At 39.2% G+C, this 19,829-nt stretch overlaps 1 protein-coding gene and 2 long non-coding RNA genes across 3 annotated transcripts; 2 read left to right on the forward strand and 1 right to left on the reverse strand.

The window, feature by feature from the left end:
• Positions 1-694: 694 nt before the first annotated feature.
• On the reverse strand, positions 695-1,417 carry LOC141590104 (uncharacterized). The gene has a single exon (XM_074410715.1). It carries the CDS (start codon positions 1,415-1,417, stop codon positions 695-697), a length of 723 nt encoding a protein of 240 aa, XP_074266816.1.
• A 14,182-nt stretch (positions 1,418-15,599) lies between these two features.
• On the forward strand, positions 15,600-17,409 carry LOC141592175 (uncharacterized). Its single transcript, XR_012521079.1, has 3 exons — positions 15,600-16,001; positions 16,384-16,476; positions 17,363-17,409. It is a non-coding gene; the product is annotated as an uncharacterized LOC141592175 (long non-coding RNA).
• Positions 17,410-17,488: 79 nt separating this feature from the next.
• Positions 17,489-18,107, forward strand: LOC141592177 (uncharacterized). Its single transcript, XR_012521081.1, has 3 exons — positions 17,489-17,560; positions 17,689-17,926; positions 18,043-18,107. It is a non-coding gene; the product is annotated as an uncharacterized LOC141592177 (long non-coding RNA).
• Positions 18,108-19,829: the final 1,722 nt, after the last annotated feature.

Raw genomic sequence — 19,829 nt, forward strand, 5'->3', positions numbered from 1 at the left:
CATGAATTAAATCATTTTTCTCACAGAGATCTACTAAATAATTTGAGCCATATTCACCACCTCGATCAGACCCAACTCTTTTTATCTTTCTATCAAGTTGATTTTCTACCTCAGCTTTGAACTTTATAAACATGTCATCAGCTTCACTTTTATTTTTAAGCAAGTGCACTTTAGTGTATCTAGAACAATCATCAATAAAAGTGACGTAGTAATGTTTACCTCCTCTACTCATAGTGTTTTTAAAGTCAGCTAGGTCGGTGTGAATTAACTCAAGAAGATTTGTATGTCTAGTTGTAACAGGTCTACTAGGTTTTAAGCAAATTTAGCCTCGACACAACTAGGAAATTTTTCAAAACATCTGAAGATAACGATGGTACAAGCGACATAGACTTAAGATTTTTAATCGAATCAACATTCACATGACCTAGTCTACCATGCCAAATATCAATAGACTTAGCAATATAAGCAGAAGTAGAAGAATTCTTATTAATGATTGGAGAATCAACGTTTAAAATAAATAAACCCCCATAGAGATAACCCTTGCCCACAAAATCCCCATTGCACGACATTACAACCTTGTTAGCCTCAAAAACAAGTTTCATTCCAGCTTTTTTTAGTAAGGCACCAGACACGAGGTTTTGACGCAAGGTAGGAACATACAAAACATTATTAAGCGCAAGAGTTTTCCCCGAGGTCAGTTTGAGAAAGATCTTGCCTTTGCCTTGATCACAGCAGAAGAAGAGCTAACCATGTACACACATTCACCATCAGCCACATCTTCGAACTCGACCAATATCTCCTTGTTAGCACAAAGATGCCTCGAAGCCCCTGTATCCAGAATCCAATCACTAGCATTCGCAACCAAATTTGCCTCAACCACCACAACAGCAATGATGTCATCTTTGTCAGGAAGATTAGCTTCATCAACTTTCTTTTGAGGACACTGGTAAGCTTTATGACCCGGTTTTCCACAAATATAGCACAGCAGATTCTGTTTTGGTTTCTGGATCTTAGTTGTAGGTTTGGTGAATTTCCCTTGACTCGATTTCTTAGCATTCTGACCCTTAGCTTGACCCTGACCAGCTTTAGCCTTTCCCTTACCCTTTAGCTTATCTCCATTTGAAGACCTAACAGTTTCAACGCGATTAGCTTTTGTAGTAGTAAGAGACAGTTGGACTAACTGATCGTTCAAACGATTATATTCCTCAGTCCTCATGTGACCTATCAGCTCTTGTAGGGACAAATCCTTTTTCTTGTGTTTCAAATGGTTCTTGTACTCATTCCAGGACGGGTGAAATTTCTCTAGCAAGACATTAGCCAAATAAATCTCATCTAATTTCATACCCTCATTGACCACATCAGCACACAAGTTCTCATAAATATGAACTTGTTCCATAATAGGTTTGCCATCTACCATTTGAAACCCAAGCCACTACCCGACAACATACTTCTTTTTACCCGCATCATCATCCCCATATTTTTTCTCTAAGGTCTCCCAAATGGTCTTAGAAGATTTATGGACAATAAATAAGTCCAAAAGGGTACTAGTCATATGATTAAGGAGATGACATTTAGAAGTTTTGTTCATCTTATCATGTTTCTTAATAGACTCCTCATTTGACTTAACAGTATCAGATGGGGTGGAGTAGTCTCGGCACTAGCAGCGGCAAGAGGAGAGGGAGGATCAAAAAACAAAACTTAGTCGATTTCTAGTTGTTCAAAAAACATAAGCATTTTCTGAGACCACCTCTTATAACTACGACCATCTACAGGTTCATGTTTCGACAAATCAGGAATGGTTTTGCTCAAAATTACAACCATTGTTATGACAAAGAATATAGTTTTCAAATTGTTGGAATGTAAAGAGCCAACAATGGACATGAAAGAGAACTTATCGAAACAGGAGAATAGAAAAGCAGTGTCGTGGTAAGGTAGCCACAGACTTGAAAACTATATCGGCACGACCGTGGTGATAATCGTCTGACGCAGGTAGTTCCCCAAGGTTAACACTGCGACCCCCGTACACAACCACTCGTGTAAAGAAGCCTTGGAATAAACAGTAACAGTACCCAGAAATATATTTAGAAGCAGAGAAGGAGAAGAGAGAATTGTTGAGAGAACATATTGTATTGTGTATAGATTCTGAAGGGAGCATCTCTTTTTATAGTCGGAAAAAGAGTTGTTATAGAGCAAAACGCTCCAGTCAAAACAGTTTAATGGAGCTAATTAAGCGCCCCTTAATTGAAGCCATTAACCACGTTTGACTAACATATTTAGAATATAAACACGGGTACAATGAATGTGGACATTCCATCTACACACAAGCCCAAAAAGGTAAAACTGGGTCGTTGGCCCGCACCGCAGGTGCTCTACCCGAGCCTGAGCTCGAGTGGGGTCGGGCCAAGCCGGCGCGCGCGCGTGTGTGTTTTGACCCAAACCCACAAGCCCAACAATCTCAACAAAACCCTCTTGGTTCACTCTATTGAACACTACAAAGACAAGTAGTATTATAAACAAGTAAAAAAACAAGAATACCCACCGATGTGGGACAATATGTGTTCCATATTGAAGTTGACTTTGGCTTGATGAAGCCATCATTGCCAACAATCCCCCACTGATGGCGAAGAAAGAGCTAAAGAAAAATTTCAAGGTAAGGAAGGGTGGATACTTAAACGTTCAATGTCTTTCGACTTGAATTGACGTATTAGTGAAATGAGGCAACAAATTACTTTCAACAAGTGAATATCTTCCTATTTGAATTCCTCGCTAGATTTTGGTTTGAGACCCCTACAACACATATCATACTTTCAAGAACTGTTTGTTCCGCGATTTCAAAGTGCAACGCCTTTTTAAAGCCATGCGTTTACCCTGGTTTAGGTGAGTGCTCTAGCGAGGATTTGAGTACTCTCACATAGATGGTGGCTAAACCATCACACCCCGATAGGTAGCTCAAGTACTTCTCTATAGCACTTCTCATAAGATCTATTAAGGACAAAAGTCCAAACTCAAATAAAACACAATCCATCAAGTGCGTCTCAAAAGCACCACCATAAATGGCTATGGATTGTTAAATGCCATAGGAATGGAAACTATAGAGTCCATCAAGAATCACTCAATCTTAACTCAAGGACCTAAGCCCCATTCCCCTCGACATCTCAAGGACTACTCTCCGTGTTAACCACTTTGTAAAAAGGGCCGGCAAGATTACGTTCGGACTTCACATAGTCCAAAGCAATCACTCTATTTTTCTCGAGTTGTTTTACCACACCATGCCTGATTTGAATATGTCGTCTCTTACCATTATAGACATTATTCTTAGCAACATAGATTACCGCTTGACAATCACAATGTAAGGAGACGGGTGCAACCTGTCCCCCCCCCCCCCCCCCCACATAGGCACGTCTACTAGTAAGTTCCTTAACCAATCTGCTTCTTGACCTGCCAACTCAAGAGCAATAAACACAGACTCTATGGTAGAGCATGTTATACAAGTTTATTTTGCAGACTTCCACGATATAGCACCTCCACCTAAGGTAAACACATAACCATTAGTGGAACAGATTTCATCATTACCTGAAACCCAGTTTGCATCATAATATCCTTCTAAAACAGCAGGAAGTTTACCATAATGCAAAGACAAATCAATTGTTCCTTTAAAGTATTTGAGTAAACGACGAAGTGCGTTCCAATGTTCAGCACTAGGGTTGTGTGTATATCAGCTCGGTCTACTAACAACATAAGCAATGTCTGGTCGAGTACAGTTCATGAGGAACATCACACTTCCTAAAATTTTAGCATACTCTTCTTGGGAGACACTATCACCCAAGTTTTTACACAAAGATACACTAGCATCATAGGGCGTTCTAACGGGTATAACATCAAAACTGTTCAATTTTTTCAACACTTTTTCAACATAATGAGATTGACTTAAGGATATTCCATTTGAGTTTTTAACGACTCTAACTCTAAGAATAACATCAACTTCCCCTAAGTCTTTCATCTCAAAACGTGATGACGAAAATTATTTGGTTTTATTTACAACAAATAAATTACTACCACGAATTAGCATGTCATCAACATATAAGCATATAATCACACAATCTGGCCCAAACAGTTTAGAATAAACACATGAATCAGAATTGCTGGTAATATAAACATCATCAATTAAAGTGTTGTGAAATTTCTCATACCACTGTTTAGGTGCTTATTTAAGACCATATAGTGATTTTCTCAGTTTACACACTTTACTCTCTTGACCCTTTACCCCAAACCCCTCGGGTTGAGACATATAGATCTCTTCCTTTAGGTCACCATTCAAAAAGGCAATTTTACCATCCATCTGATGTACTACAAGATTATGAATAGCAGCCAAAGCAATCAGAGTTCTAATGGTGGAAATTTTGGTCACGGGTGAGTAAGTATCAAAATAATCAATGTCTTTATTTTGTGTAAACCCCCTAACCACAAGTCTGGCCTTGAACAGTTCTATTGTGCCATCAGGTCTCATTTTCTTTTTAAAAATCTATTTGCTACTAATGAGTTTTCTACCTTTAGGCAAATCAGTCAACTCCCAAGTCTGATTAGAAACAATAGAATCAAGTTCATTTTTAATAGCTTCTTTCCAAAAATTAGCATCAATAGATTTCATAGCCTCGCCATATGTTTTTGGATCATTTTCTATTAAAAAAGCAGAAACAAGCTAAGGTTATCACAAGCGCAAATATTACATGCATTTTCAGTTAGGTGAGTTCTAACAGAATCAGTTGTAACAAAATCACTACCGAAGTTCTTTTCAATTCTAGGCCTTCTACTCCTTCTAGGTTCAAAAGCATGATCAACAGAGATACTACTACTAGCATGCATAGAACTATCAACAGGATTAACAGGAAAAACAGGAACAATAGGCAATGGTGCATTTAAAGGAAAAACATGCTCAAAAAATTCGGCGTCTCTAGCCTCAGAAATAGAACGGTCACTCAATGACATGAATCTATAAGCAGGACTATTTTGAGCATAACCAATGAAAATGCAGTCATAAGTCTTAGGCCTAATGGTAGGCCTCTTAAAGTTAGGTAAGCCTACTTTAGCCAAACACCCCCACACCTTAAGGAAACTCAAGTTGGAAGCATAACCCTTCCATATCTCATAGGGTGCCTTGTCTAGTTTCTCATGAGGTACCCTGTTAAGAATGCGACAAGCTGAAAGCACCGCTTCCCCCCACATATCATCAGAAAGGCCAGAACTTAAAATCATAGCATTCACTATTTCTTTCAAAGTTATATTTTTGCGTCCAGCTACTCCATTTGACTGAGGTAAGTAAGGTGGACTCTTTTCATAAATTAAACAATTTTTCTCACAGAGATCTACTAAATAATTTGGGCCATATTCACCACCTCGATCAGACCCAACTCTTTTAATCTCTCTATCAAGTTGATTTTCTACCTTAGCTTTGAACTTTAAAAACATGTCCTCAGCTTCACTTTTATTTTTAAGGATGTACACTTTTGTGTATCTAGAACAATCATCAATAAACGTGACGTAGTAATGTTTACCTCCTCTGCTCATAGTGTTTTTAAAGTCAGCTAGGTCGGTGTGTATTAACTCAAGAAGATTTGTATGTCTATTTGTAACATGTCTACTAGGTTTTTTTAGCAAATTTAGCGTCGACACAACTAGTACATTTTTCAAAAAATTCTGAAGATAACGATAGTATAAGCGACATAGACATAAGCTTTTTAATCGAATCAACTTTCACGTGACCTAGTGTACTGTTGGGACTGGAAATCCGCAGATATCCCTGATCAATATCTTACCTTGGACTGACTGTCAGGGTGTCAGGATGTCAAGCTACCAGGACACATGAAGATAGGCACCAGGCCATGGGGAGGACAACAGTCAAAATATCAGGACGATATTTGACCAAGAAGTCATATTATAAGAAGAATATACGCGCAGTAATTAGCAGCATTAATTGGAAAGATTAAGGTTTTTCCCATTTAAGGGTTTTCCACGTACAAAATTCCTTGTCTTATTATTATTCCTTTATTGTATTTTTTCCTCTTCTTATATTGTACCCTGTCACCCTTACTCACAGATTGATCAGAGCTAGTTAACCCTGCCTAGACTTACCCTAACCTGATTTCGCCTCGCGCAAAATCCATACAAAACAATTGGCGCCCACCGTGGGGCATCTAGCTCTTTAAATATTTTTTTCTCATCTTACAAAAATTCAAATAACCTACAAAAATGGCCAAGTCTACCATTGAAAAACAATTGAACGCAGCCCTCCAACAAATAGCTGAGTTGTAAAGCTTGAAAGAAAAAGTAGCCCAAACCGAGTCTGAAATCCTTCAGTTAAGAGAATCTGAGTCAGCTCTGGAACAAAATTTGGAGAAAACACAGGGAGCAGGCTCCAGATTCCATCCAGGTACACTATTTGAATCGATTATCAAAAACATTGATTTTTCCAGTTTTGGGAGCCCGAGTGGTTTTAATTTCACCAATACTGATGACGATGGTGAGCCAAACAATGACAATGATAAACATGATGAATCTGAAGCAGCCATCATGATGGCAGTGGTCCAGGAAATCAAGAAGCTAAATGAAAAATTTGAGAAGATACCTGGAGTACCTGCTAGTTTAAAAGAAGTTGCCCCTGACAGCTATGCTGATTCGCCTTTCATTGATGAAATAGCAAAAGTGGACTTGCCCAAAAAGTTTGTGGTTCCGTCTATGAAAATCTAAGATGGAACTACGGATTCACAGAATCACGTGGCTCTCTACAAACTGAAAATGTTGGCTGCATCCATTCCCAGCGAGCTCAGGTAAGTTTGCATGTGTAAGGGATTTGGAACAACCCTGACCGGACCTGCTCTACAATGGTACATCAACCTGCCAACTGGGAGCATCCACTCATTTGCCAACCTGATCAACAACATTAACCAGCATTTTGCAAGCAGCAGGGAGTTAGAGAAACGGTCTAGTGACCTTTACAGGATTACACAGAAGCCAGAGGAGACTCTTAGGGTGTTTCTCGCCATGTTCAACAAAGAGAAAGTGTCCATTCCCAGGTGTGACGTTGAAACAGCAGTAGAGGCATTCAGGCAGGGGTTAGTACCTCATAGTGACATGTACAATGAGCTCACTAAGTATCCCTGCCATACCTTCGAAGATGTTGAGACTAAAACCCTTGCCTTTATCAGACTGAAAGAAGACAAGAGCTACAAAATCGGATCATCCAGTGGACCAAAGGACTATGAAAAGAGCAACAAGAAAAGCAACAAAAGAAACAATTACAGACCTACTCGATATTCCAGGCTAGACCATTCAGAAGTCAACCTGGCACATGAGTATCAAGGTAAGGCTAAAATTTTTCCGCTTAATTCTGAGCATAACTTTAGTGCTGATATTGCGGGACTGATCCAAAGGCTTGACAACATGGGACTAGTAGTCAGATAGCCCAGGAAGGTAGAAAATCCTAACCCAAGGAGAGACAACTCCAAGTTGTGCGAATTGTACATGGACGTTGGACACACGACGGATGATTGCTTTACCCTAAGGAAAGAAGTGGCTTACCTGCTAAAATCCGGATACTTAAAAGACCTGATCAAGACGAAAGGCAGGAACGCAGACCAGGGCAAAGAGAACATGGAGCATAAACAGGATCGCAGCCTTCCTCCACCACCCCCAATCTATGAAGTGAAATTCATATCTGGTGGATCAGAAATTTGCGGCCTGAACAGTTCAGCAGCAAAAAAGATAGCCAGGACGCCAAGGATTGCATCACCCTATAAACCGGATCACCTCCCAACAATCACTTTCAGTGATTGTGACCTGGTAGGCATCCCTGATGTTCATCATGATGGCCTGGTAATTTCTATGCAGATTGGAACCTCCACAATAAGAAGGATCCTAGAAGATGGAGGCAGCTCAGTGAACTTGATCATGCTTGATGTGCTGAAAGCCATGAAAATCAATGAGGATCAGATCACCAAAAAGTCCAGCGATTTGGTAGGGTTCAGTGGATAAACCAGAAGCACATTAGGAGAAATCCATCTTCCAACCTACGTTGAAGGAGTCTCATCCTATGAGAAATTTGGAGTCCAAGATTGCTTGTCATCCTATAATGCAATTCTGGGCAGACCCCGAATTCATAATGTCAAACCAGAAGCACATTACCAATGTATCAAAATACCAACAAATTGGGGCATAACCACAATCAAAGGAGATAACAAGACAGCCCAAGAATGTTATACAACAGCCTTGAAACCTTCCAAGGAAGGTAAGTCCCTCCCATAGCAATTACCGTACCCTGTCAGGAGTACTTATGTAGCACCTTTCGGAATGGAAACAGATCAGGTAATCCTAGACCCAGAGTACCCTGACAGATATGTTTTAGTAGGATCTAATACCCCAGATTATGTCAGGTCAGAACTGGTAAATTCCTTAAAAATAAATCATCTTGGTTTGCTTAGTCTCATTTTGATATGACTGGAATTAATGCTGATATAATTATACACAAACTTAATATTGATCCATCTTTTAAACCTGTAAACAGAAAAGACGGAAATGTGCAGCTGAAAGAAATACAATAACCAACGAGGAAATGGAAAAACTTCTGGATATGGGAATGATCAGGGAAGTAATATACCCTGAGTGGCTGGCTAACGTGGTTGTTGTGCAGAAAAAGAATGGAAAATGGAGAGTTTGCGTAGATTACACTGACCTGAACAAAGCCTGCCCTAAAGACCTATTTCCTTTGCCACATATTGATGCCATGGTAGACGCCACAGCAGGGCATGAAATGCTGACATTCATGGATGCCTCCAGTGGATTCAATCAAATAAAAATGCACCCTGCTGACCAGGAGAGTACTGCATTCATTACAGACCGAGGCATATACTGTTACACAGCTATGCCTTTCGGCCTGAAGAATGCAGGGGCAACGTACCAGCGCCTTGTCAACATGATGTTCAAGGATCAAATAGATGATATCATGGAAGTCTAAATAGACGACATAGTAGTAAAATCCAAGAATGTAGAAGATCATGTGAAGCATTTGGAAGTAGCGTTCCAAATCTTGGAAAAATACAACATGAAGCTCAACCCTACAAAATGGAACTTTGGAGTCTCTGCAGGTAAGTTCCTTGGTTACATGGTTACGAAGAGAGGCATAGAAGCCAGCCCAGCACAGATAAAAGCTACCCTGGAACTTCAGTCACCCAAGGCTGTCAAAGTTATTCAGAAATTGACAGGCCGGGTAGCCGCCCTGAGCTAGTTCATATCAAGATCCTCTGAAATGTGTAAAATATTTAACAACCTCCTTAGAAGAAACAAGTAATTCCAGTGGACGGACAAACATGAAGCAGCCTTTCAAGACCTAAAATCTTATATGTCATCTCCACACTTACTAGCTAAACCAGAGAAGGGGAACCTCTGTCAGTATACTTATCCATCACTGACACAGTAGTCAGTGCAGTCCTTGTAAAAGAACAGGAAGGCCAATAACATCCTATCTATTATGTAAGTAAGAGCCTGATGGATGCCGAAATGAGGTATGGATTACTTGAAAAATATGTCTTAGCTTTAATTATGTCATGTACTAAGCTACGTCCCTATTTTGAAAGCCACCCCATTATAGTCAGGACCAACTTACCCTAAAATTTGTCCTACGCAAGCCTGAATTATCAGGTAGGATGGCCAAGTGGTCAGTTCAACTTAGTACATATGATATTTCCTTTGAACCCAGGGCAGCGATCAAATCGAATGCCTTAGCAGACTTTGTGGCTGATTTCAGCCCTAACCTAGAACCTGACCTGAAAAAAGAGGTTAATCAATTAGAAAGCAAAACCCCAGACCAAGAATAGACTTTGTTCATAGATGGGGCATCTAATGCCAGCGGGACAGGGTTAGGATTAGTGCTTAAATTTCCACAGGGAGGCATGATAGTTCAGGCTATGAGCTATGAAGCGTAATATGAAGCTCTGATAGCAGGCTCAAAGGTATGTCTAGACCTCGGTGTTCAAAACCTAAAGGTAAAAATTGATTCACTTTTAATTGCTAATCAAATAAAGGGAATTTATAAGGCCAAGGATGCAAAATGATTTCGTATTTGGAATATACAAAAAACTTACCGCTAAATTTGCTTTATTTGATATAGATCAAATACCAAGAGACCTGAACACGCAGGCTGATGCTTTGGCCAGCCTAGGTTCAAATTTTACCCCTACAGTTTTCGATAAAATACCAATTGTTCAGTTATTAGAGTCGGCTATCAACAAGACTGAACAAGTCAACCCTGTAGATCAGGATAATAATTATTGGACCAAACGCTATTATGATTGGTTTCTCCGAGGAATACTACCTCAGCGAAGACACGAAGCAAGGGCTTTTAAAATTAGAGGTTCAACCTATGCTATTATCAATAACACTTTATTCAAGAGATCGCAGGCTAGACCATACCTGAGATGCTTGGAGCTTGACGAAGCCAAACAAGTACTTCAAGAAATACACGATGGACATTGTGGTAACCATAAAGGAGGAAAAAGCCTGGCAAGTAAAGTACTCAGCACAGGCTATTACTAGCCAACACTGCGGGCTGACTGCGTGGAATACTCTTCAAAATGCGAAGCCTGTCAAGTTCATGCACCAATAATACATCAGCCATCTAAGCTCCTTCATTCAATTTACTCACCCTAGCCATTCATGAAGTGGGGCATGGATATTGTAGGAAAGCTACCTATAGCTCCAGGACAAAAAGTATTCATGTTGGTTATGACTAATTACTTCTCCAAATGGATTGAAGCTGACTCATTCAGGCTGATAACCGAAAAAGAAGTAATATCTTTCATCAGAACGAATATTATTTGCAGATATGGAGTCCCATCAGAAATAGTATGTGACAATGGAACCCAGTTTGTGGGAAAAAGACCAAATCATTTTGCCAAGAATGGAATATCAACCTGGTAACATCAACCCCTGGATATCCAAAAGCTAATGGCCACGCTGAATCCAGTAATAAGGTAGTCATAAGCTGCCTAAAGAAGAAACTAAAGAGAAGACGAGACAGATGGGTTGAAGAACTTCCATTAGTGTTATGGGCAGATAGAATGACCTCAAAAACATCGACAGGCCAAACACCCTAGTTTTTGGTGTATGGCTGTGACGTTGTCATCCCTGCAGAAGTTCGGGTGCCGACATCAAGATATAACCTGAACAACGTTAAAGCAAACAGAGACCTGATGCAAGACAACCTGATCCTAACAGAAGAACTAAGAGACGCTGCCAAAATCAGGATGGCATCGTACCAACAGGCAGTAGCCAGGACTTACAACAAAATTGTTTGAATTAGAGTATTCAGGGAAGGAGACCTTGTCCTACGAAAAGTTTTTCTAAATAACAAAAAGAAAAATCAGCAGAAAAATCACCATGTCTATACATTTAACTAACCCAATTTCTCTTATTTTTGAATCCTGAGCAATTATACATGATAAATGTTTTTATGCATAAATATTCAGGATTGATGGCTACTCAACTATATATCAATTTCTGAAACAAAATTTTGCACTTAATTGTGCCTAACGAGTTGGTAACCATCACCGGATACAGTAAATGTCAGGACCAATCAGGCATGAAATAATAGCCTGCCTGACTAGATTTACTGCACGCATTTACAACCAGCTGGATGCAGCAAGACGGTGCAAGGGAGTTTTATCCCGGACATCAGTCTAAAAAGCCCTCCTGTCAGGCCGAGTACCAAGCCCTCCAGTCAGGCAGGGGACATAAGCCCTCCTGTCAGGCCGGTTTTCCCACCCCTTCAACCACTATGGAAAAAACCATACTTGGTTGAATTACTCACGACAGCTCAAATGACAGAACAAGTTCTAAAATGTATTACATGTTAACAAAATAAAGATTTTGACAGGTCCACAAGATTGGAAAAACAAAGTTCACAGGTTCAAAAGAAATTCAAAAGCAAACAAAACATCAGGAAATAAGAAAAATAAGCAAAGGAAGGCCATTAATATCATATTAATAAAGTCCTTACCCCCTAGCGCAAAGGCACCAAAATATTCATAAAGGCCAGGGATAGCCTCCCTGACCTGCGCAGAAATAGAGAAAATAAAATTATTTGTCCAGGGACATCCCCCCTGGATGGGCCAATACCAACAAAGAAAATTTAAATTACTACTTCTCCTTAGAAACAACATCAACACTCCCACTCTTGACCTGATCAGCTTCAGCATCGACATCTTGCTCCCCTGGAGAGTTGACCTCATGTTCATTTCCCATATTATGCAGGTCAGGATACTTAGAAGCAGCAAAGGTCATCTCAGCTTCAGGGTTCCAATTTGCCCTGACCTCCACCGGCTTAGACATGGCACCCACTTTTCCCTTAAAATAAAAATACAGGGAGGCATCATCAAGCTTGAATCCAAATCATCCCTCTCCGAGGTGAGCTCTTCATTCCTATCTAGCGCCTCCTGTAAAATCTGTTTGTTTAAGCCTGCCTCAGCCTTAGCAGCATCCCTCTCAGCCTGCGCCTTTGCCAAATCAGCAGCCTTAGCAGCCAGGTCAGCCCGAGCAAAATCTAGTTTAGACTTCACCTTATCATGGTCGGACCTCATAAGGTCAATCCTGGCTGCCAGAGAAGTAGCCTGATAAGCGTTGTGGAGACAGGCCGCGACATCCTGAACAAAAATAAAAAGAATAGTATAAATATTATGTCATAATAATAAAAACCTCTAAATAAAATACACATATTACGAAATATACATAATAATAAAAATAGCATACCTCCCTTACAGCAGCCAAGGCACTTGCTAAAAGGCTGACAGAGTGATCTACTGAAGCAACTGCCTGAGTAGCAGTCTCGATAGGATCAAGGGTGAGCATAACATCTGACTTGGAAACAGCATAATCCCTGATTTTCACCTTGGCAGCCGCCACATTATCTACCCTGGCTCGCACTTCCCTGACTGGGGCAAACAAATCAACATCCCCTAGTTTTCTCTTCTGAGCTGCTGAACTTGTTTCAGCAGAGGTAGCAGAAAAAGTAGAAACCTTGGAAGCATCAGGCAACTCGGTTAAATCAATAACAAGCTCAGCATTTCCGCCTCCCTGGGAGCCTTCCTTCTTAATCTTAGCCAACCTGGCTGAAAGGTCAGCCATACCGAGCCTGGCGAGGCGAGCAGATGACCTGGTGGCTATAATACGAGACACTGCATTAGCAATAAAAACAAACTATCATGGAAGAGCCAAAATAGAAAGAAAAGAGAAAACAAAATAGACTTAATGCCTGAAGTGGAGGCACTAACAGCCTTTGAAGGTTTAGGCGCCCTAGTAGCACCATCAGCTTTCAGGCAACGGGGAAGATGGCCAGCCCCACAAAACAGAGGCCAGGCCCTCTCCAATGGAGGAATAGCTAGAAAAGCAAAAATATTTGCAGTAGGGTACTCAGTTTCAGTAACCCAATCATCAACTGCGCACAAAAGAGGTATGATTCAATATAATTTGCTTATTTTTAAAAAACTAATGAATAAACATGCAGGACAAAAGAAAAAGCCAAAGTACTCACCAGCAACACAGGCCTCACAATTTAAATATGCCAGATCAGGGCCCACAGAATTAGTCCTGATAAACATATACCCAGCAGCCCAGTTCTTGTCATGGCCGCTATCCAGATTGCTAAGGAGGGGAGTAGTGGAAGGCCTGACCTTGAAGCTTATGCGGCCAAGACTATTGGTCTTGACAGCGTAGCAGGCTTTCAAGTCATCAAGGGAGAAAGAGATATTGTGTTTTTTACAGAGATACTCGACAAAGCAGACTACTTTCCATACCATGGGTATCAGTTGATAAGAAGGGACGCCAATTTCTTTGATAACATCCACCATAAGTGGAGAGAAAGGAAGCTTACAACCTGCCCTGAAGGCCCAGTGATGAATACAGAACCAACCAGGACATGCCCAGTCAGCCCTAACAGGAGAATTTTCAGGGATTCAAACTTCGGAATCAACATGAATGATTCCCTTATCTTTCGACACATTTTCAAATTCAGGTTTAATTTCAAACGATTCGAGATAGACTGATCATCTTTCAGAGCTTTTGTGGGTTTGAATTCAAAATCACCATGGAAAATTGAAATCATCTCGAGAGGAGAATCATTCGGTTTATCAACCATGGAAGGTTGAGCAGCAGAAGACGAAGGGAGGTTTTCAGAAGTAGTCTCTTCATAATTAGGAACAAATGGAGTTCCAGGTGACGTTGCTCCCCTGGAGGATTTCTTTTTTGCGGCCATTGTTGATTATTTAAGATAGGTTAAAGATTAAATCGAGAAATTAGAAGAACGTGAAGAAGGAGAAGATTAAGTTAGAGAGAATTTTGAAGAAGATTAATTCAATGAAGTAAAAGAGTATTTATAGTTTGTGAAACTAGCGTTTCAACCGCAACTTGAAAGGGTAATTATTGAAGAGGTTGCAGTAAGTGCAACATGCGTCATAAACTGATCAGCTAGCCATTACAGAAACTGATTAGTCACGATCCTACCGTTGAGCAATATTCCATAGTTGGAAGTTATCTCCTTATTTTTGTCCTGACTCATCGAAAATAAGGAAATAAGGGGCAATTGTTTGGCCTGGAAATCCGCAGATATCCCTGATCAATATCTTACCTTTGCCTGACTGTCAGGGTGTTAGGATGTCAAGCTACCAGGACACATGAAGATAGGCGCCAGGCCATGGAGAGGTCAACGGTCAAAATATCAGGACGATATTTGACCAAGAAGTCATATTATAAGAAGAATATACGTGCAGTAATTAGCAGCATTAATTGGAAAGATTCTGCAATTAAAGACAGGAATTAAGGGCATAACAATGGGCATTATTACGAGCAATAAAGACAGAATATTTGGCATTAATGATGAGATAATCCAGCCGTTCAGCACTACTATAAAAGAAGCACTTGGAAATCATTCGAAGGGAACAAGATTAATATAAGCATACGATATTCTCTTACAACACTTAAGCTAATCACGATCAATTGTGCTAAATATTCAATATAATAGTAAAATCCTCTCCTGGTTTGGTGCCCGTGGTTTTTTACCATTTAAGGGTTTTCCACGTACAAAATTCCTTGTCTTATTGTTATTCCTTTTTCTTATTTTTTGCTCTTCTTATATTATACCATGTCACCCTTACTCACAGATTGATTAGAACTGGTTAACCCTGCCTAGACTTACCCTGACCTGATTTCGCCTTGCGCAAAATCCATACAAAACAATTGGTGCCCACCGTGGGGAATCTAGCTCTTTAAATATTTTTTCTCATCTTATAAAAATTCAAATAACCTACAAAAATGGCCCAACCTACCATTGAAGAACAATTGAATGCAGCCCTCCAACAAATAGCTGAGTTGGAAAGCTTGAAAGAAAAAGTAGCCCAAACCGAGGCTTAGCAAAAATCAATACTTTCTACACTCTTTAAAAAACCCAAACTTGGGTTACTGTTGCCAGAACGGTATCTTTTACCATTTCTCCCTATTTTGCCCCTTTCATTTCATTATTTTATGACTTATCAAAGCTTTTCTCTCTGTCATTCCTCTTCTCTTCGTCTCTTTCCCCTTCTATGTCCTCTTCTTTTTCGACTTTGGGATTTATCGTTGCCATGGCTGCCATATGCTAATTTAATCTAATTATGGGTGCTTTTTTCTTTTTTTATCCCTCTTTTCGAGTCCCACACTGCTCCTCATTCTCCATTTCTATATTTCTCATGTGCTGATGTGTTGTGTTCCATTTCAGTTTCCTCTATCCTCTACTTTTTGTGGATCTTTTGCGAATTTCTTCATCAATATCAATCAATTATATGGCGAAATCGCCCCTTTTGTAGGAACCCTAAGTCTAACCCTAGCCAAAACAATCACCATAATTCCTCTTCCAGAAAGAAATTCAATTATCGAATCGAATCAACAACAATGGCGATGACGAAGAAGATTATACGAAGTAGCAGGTAAGTTGTCTTATTCATTATTCAGAATTTCTTCCTCTATGTTAACTATTTAGGTAGATTATTGATTGTGAGTTAAATTAAATAATTTCGAGTTCATTTTTTGGGTTTAAAAATAGATTGCATGCATTGATTTGGGTTTAAATAGATTGCATGCAACGATTTGGGGGTTTTTAGGTTTAAATTGATTGCATGCAATAATTTGGCACAATTTAAATTTCTGGGTTATTTTGGTGCTTTGCTTTTATTTTTTTATCTAGATTATTGCACTTACGCATCAACTTTGTGTGTTTAACTGGAGATGGTACTTGCTATGAAAATTGTGCTCACTAATCGGTCGTTACGAATACAGTCTTATGATAACCCCTTTATACAACAATTTCAGTGCAGGCTGTTAAATACTTTCATGTCGTCACCACTGCCGAAGAAAGAACAGTTCACGCTGTTAACGGACCATGTACATGTGCCGATACGTGAGGTATGCTAATTTTAGTTTATGCGAATTCCTGGTATTGATTCGTTTGTCTGTTATGGGTGGTAATCTGGTGTGGTGAGTTTGCAAGAAGTTGTGGTGTGTAGCTGCAATGACCATGTTTTCACAAAGCAGAAACTTATAACAAAGATCTTAAAGCTTAAGATATTAATCTTCGTCAGGATTTTGATTCAACGTAGGTAGATGCGTGCTTTATTACTAAATTAAAACTAACCCAGCAAATCCCTGAAGTAAAACTATCAAAATAGTGGGTGTGAATGTGTGGTTGTACCAGCACTATTGTACCTTATTCCATGAAACTTTGAAGTTACACGCTTGAGATAGAGTAGGTCTAGGATGGGTGCACCTATGACAAGTCTGAATTTGTGATTCAAATTTCAAATGAAAATAAGTGGAGATAAGAATTCACAAAAGAGCCTGTTTCTTGCCCAGTTTATAACTACAAAAAAATTCACTTGAGTTCATCAATTTGTTAATATGTCGTTCTTACTTTAGCTTGATGTTTTACTGAGACTTTGTGTTCAATTAGTCTATTTTGTTGTGTAGGGAAAGGCCATGAAAAGTTGACCGAGAAAATAGAGGTTCAACTCATTTAATTTACGCCCGTGTTCTCATTTTCAGGAACATAAATTAAGCACCTGACTCATTAGCTTTCTCATATGCTAAAACCAATAGGTACCAGTGGCAGCTATGGTTGTCATGGTCTGCAATCGTGCTGATTACCTGGAAAGAACTATTAAATTGATTTTAAAGTTTGTGTCCCATTCCACATTTAGCATCCGTACCCATTGGCCACCACTCAGTGTTTATGTGTGAAAGATTTTTAGTGACCTTGATTCTATATTATGATCAACTTATCGTTCTTTTCCAGATATCATAGAAACGTTGCGTCAAAAATATGCGCTCTTTATATTTCAGGAATATATTTTCGTAATGATCTACTCTTCTACGGAACAATGATATTATAAGTAATGATTTGTAGAATTAAGGTGTACTGATGTTGCAGAATGGACCAGGCCCAAATGTAAAAAACAAGGCACTTACTTTTGACAAGATGAATTATATGCAGGTAAGCTACTATGCTTAGATTTTGTTTTTGCCTCAATTTCATAATATCGAAATTTCATTTCCATTTTATTCACCAATTTGCGATTTTTATCATGAATTCAATCTTATATTGGCATGTGGATCATGAAGCTATTCATACAGAGAGGCTTGGGGAGTTGATTGCTTACTATAAAATTGCACGTAGGTTCAATGAAGTATGGTATACTTTCATACTGAACATCAGGCAAGCTGAAAAAGGTTCAACTTCATGCTTAACAGCAATCGATTATTCTTTGATTAGATCATGTGTGCTATTGGTAGTGATCAAGGTCATTGAGAGACGACTTTAAGAAATAGATGGTGTGCCCTTTTTGAGTGGCGTCTACTGGTACATGTTCTAAAACTTTAATAAACTTCTGTAATTGATTTTGTTGCGTGACTGTGTGAGTGCTACACCTACGTACTGTGTATACTACCAGTTTTAACAGCATATGTAAATTGCAGATCCAAGGACACCATTGAAAAGGAAGGAGGGGAGGGGGGCAGTTACCGTTGATGGGCGATTAAGAAGTAGTTATCTCGCTTCACTGATTTTTACTTGGTAGTTGACTGTATTTTTCAAGAGCATATGACTTGAGCTTGACGAGAATTCTTCGTGTTTTGCTTAAATTATCACTTTTGGTTTTCCAGATCTATTGTTTTATCTTACTGTAGCCATTTTGATTCAACTATCCCCTGTTTGGCAAAATGTTGCTTCTATGACATCAACCTCTACCCGCATACCAATCTGCATAGCTCGACATGTGTAATGAAAATGTATGTGCTGAAGGGGAATGTGTTGGCACCATACCAGATTCGGTATGCTTATAACTTTGCTTTACTAATTCATAGGTTTAATCACATCGCTTCTGTTTAGCTTTAAAGACGTCTCTTTAAATGATTTTGAAACATGAGCTATGATATTATACGTCTCGGACCAGGGAGGCTTGTATGAAAGAGTTGCATCAAGCAGGGGCAAAGTTCTTGCTTTAATTAGTCTTATCATCCATAGAGTTATTATTTCCTCAATATTTAAGTGTGTATTAGATGAACTGAAAGGGAAGAGGAGAACAAAGGCGGTGGTGCTAAGGTAAATTTAAATTGATCACCCATCTCTTCTCATTGAACTCTGCAATAAGCCTATGCACGCCTTTTACTCCTTCAAATACCCGAAGCCCTTTTTCTTACTTGATTAGTGAAGTCGAAAGTCATTGACTTTAAGGGCAAGAGGTCCCCTCATATACTTAAATGTTTAAAGGCATCTTATTTTTGGTGATAGAAGTTAGAACATTACATTACAAACAAATATTTGTTTCTCATAATTGCTATTCTTCAGCTCCAATAGCCCGTCATTAGTTTTTCGACTTTAGGTCTGCAAAATTTTAATATATTTAGTTTTGTTAATATCATTGCTTTACTAGAGAGTAGTAGTGTGGTACATTACATAAACTACTGCATGCTTTATGTCTTACCTCCCACTATATACCATGTATACCTTGATCTATGAATCTACTTCTTGATCGATGGCTTATCTTAGATCTTGACGGAGAAAATTCTTGAGTCATACTGGTTATTTTGCTATTGAACTAATGCTCTGGTTCAAAGTAGTTTAATTCAGTTGTATGTTACAAATACATCTAGGAACGTGCTATGGCTAAGATGAATCTACATGAATTCAAAGCTCGACAGGAGCAGGAAGAAAAACATTCGAGAAGTGTGAAAGTTGAATGCATAGTCCTATAATCTCGTTGCCTCACTTAGATTTTATCTGCTGGTGTTTCAGACTCGCTGATGCAATGGACAGGGAGATGAAGAGATGGGCCCTGGAAAACAAGGAAAGTTACGAGCACTATTGCCATCTTTGCAACATTGAATTACCTTACAAATTTGATTACTTTTGGTTAATTTATTCTTACCTTTATTTGACAAATAAATTCAAGATTTAATCCATGCAGGCTGTATTTATCTTTGTCGGTAAGCATGGTGCTTGGTTACTTCCAAACCATGGTATTATATATTGGTTTTGAGATTTGATCCTTAAATATGTCTTGGTGGTCTCTTCTTGGTAATTGCACTGTAAATGCGGCAAAAACCACTTCAAAAGACAATCCCTTTAACCTTCGTAATCTTGATGACTACGTAGCGCTGGATATTTAATACCTTAAATGAAACCCGCAACGTTTCCTTTTTTCCCCTTTATGTAGATGACTCCTTGCATGTTAATTTTGACGATTTTCATTAGAAATTCATGG

The sequence above is a fragment of the Silene latifolia genome, chromosome 7 (assembly GCF_048544455.1).
Source record: "Silene latifolia isolate original U9 population chromosome 7, ASM4854445v1, whole genome shotgun sequence".
In the NCBI taxonomy this organism is placed as follows: Eukaryota; Viridiplantae; Streptophyta; class Magnoliopsida; order Caryophyllales; family Caryophyllaceae; genus Silene; species Silene latifolia.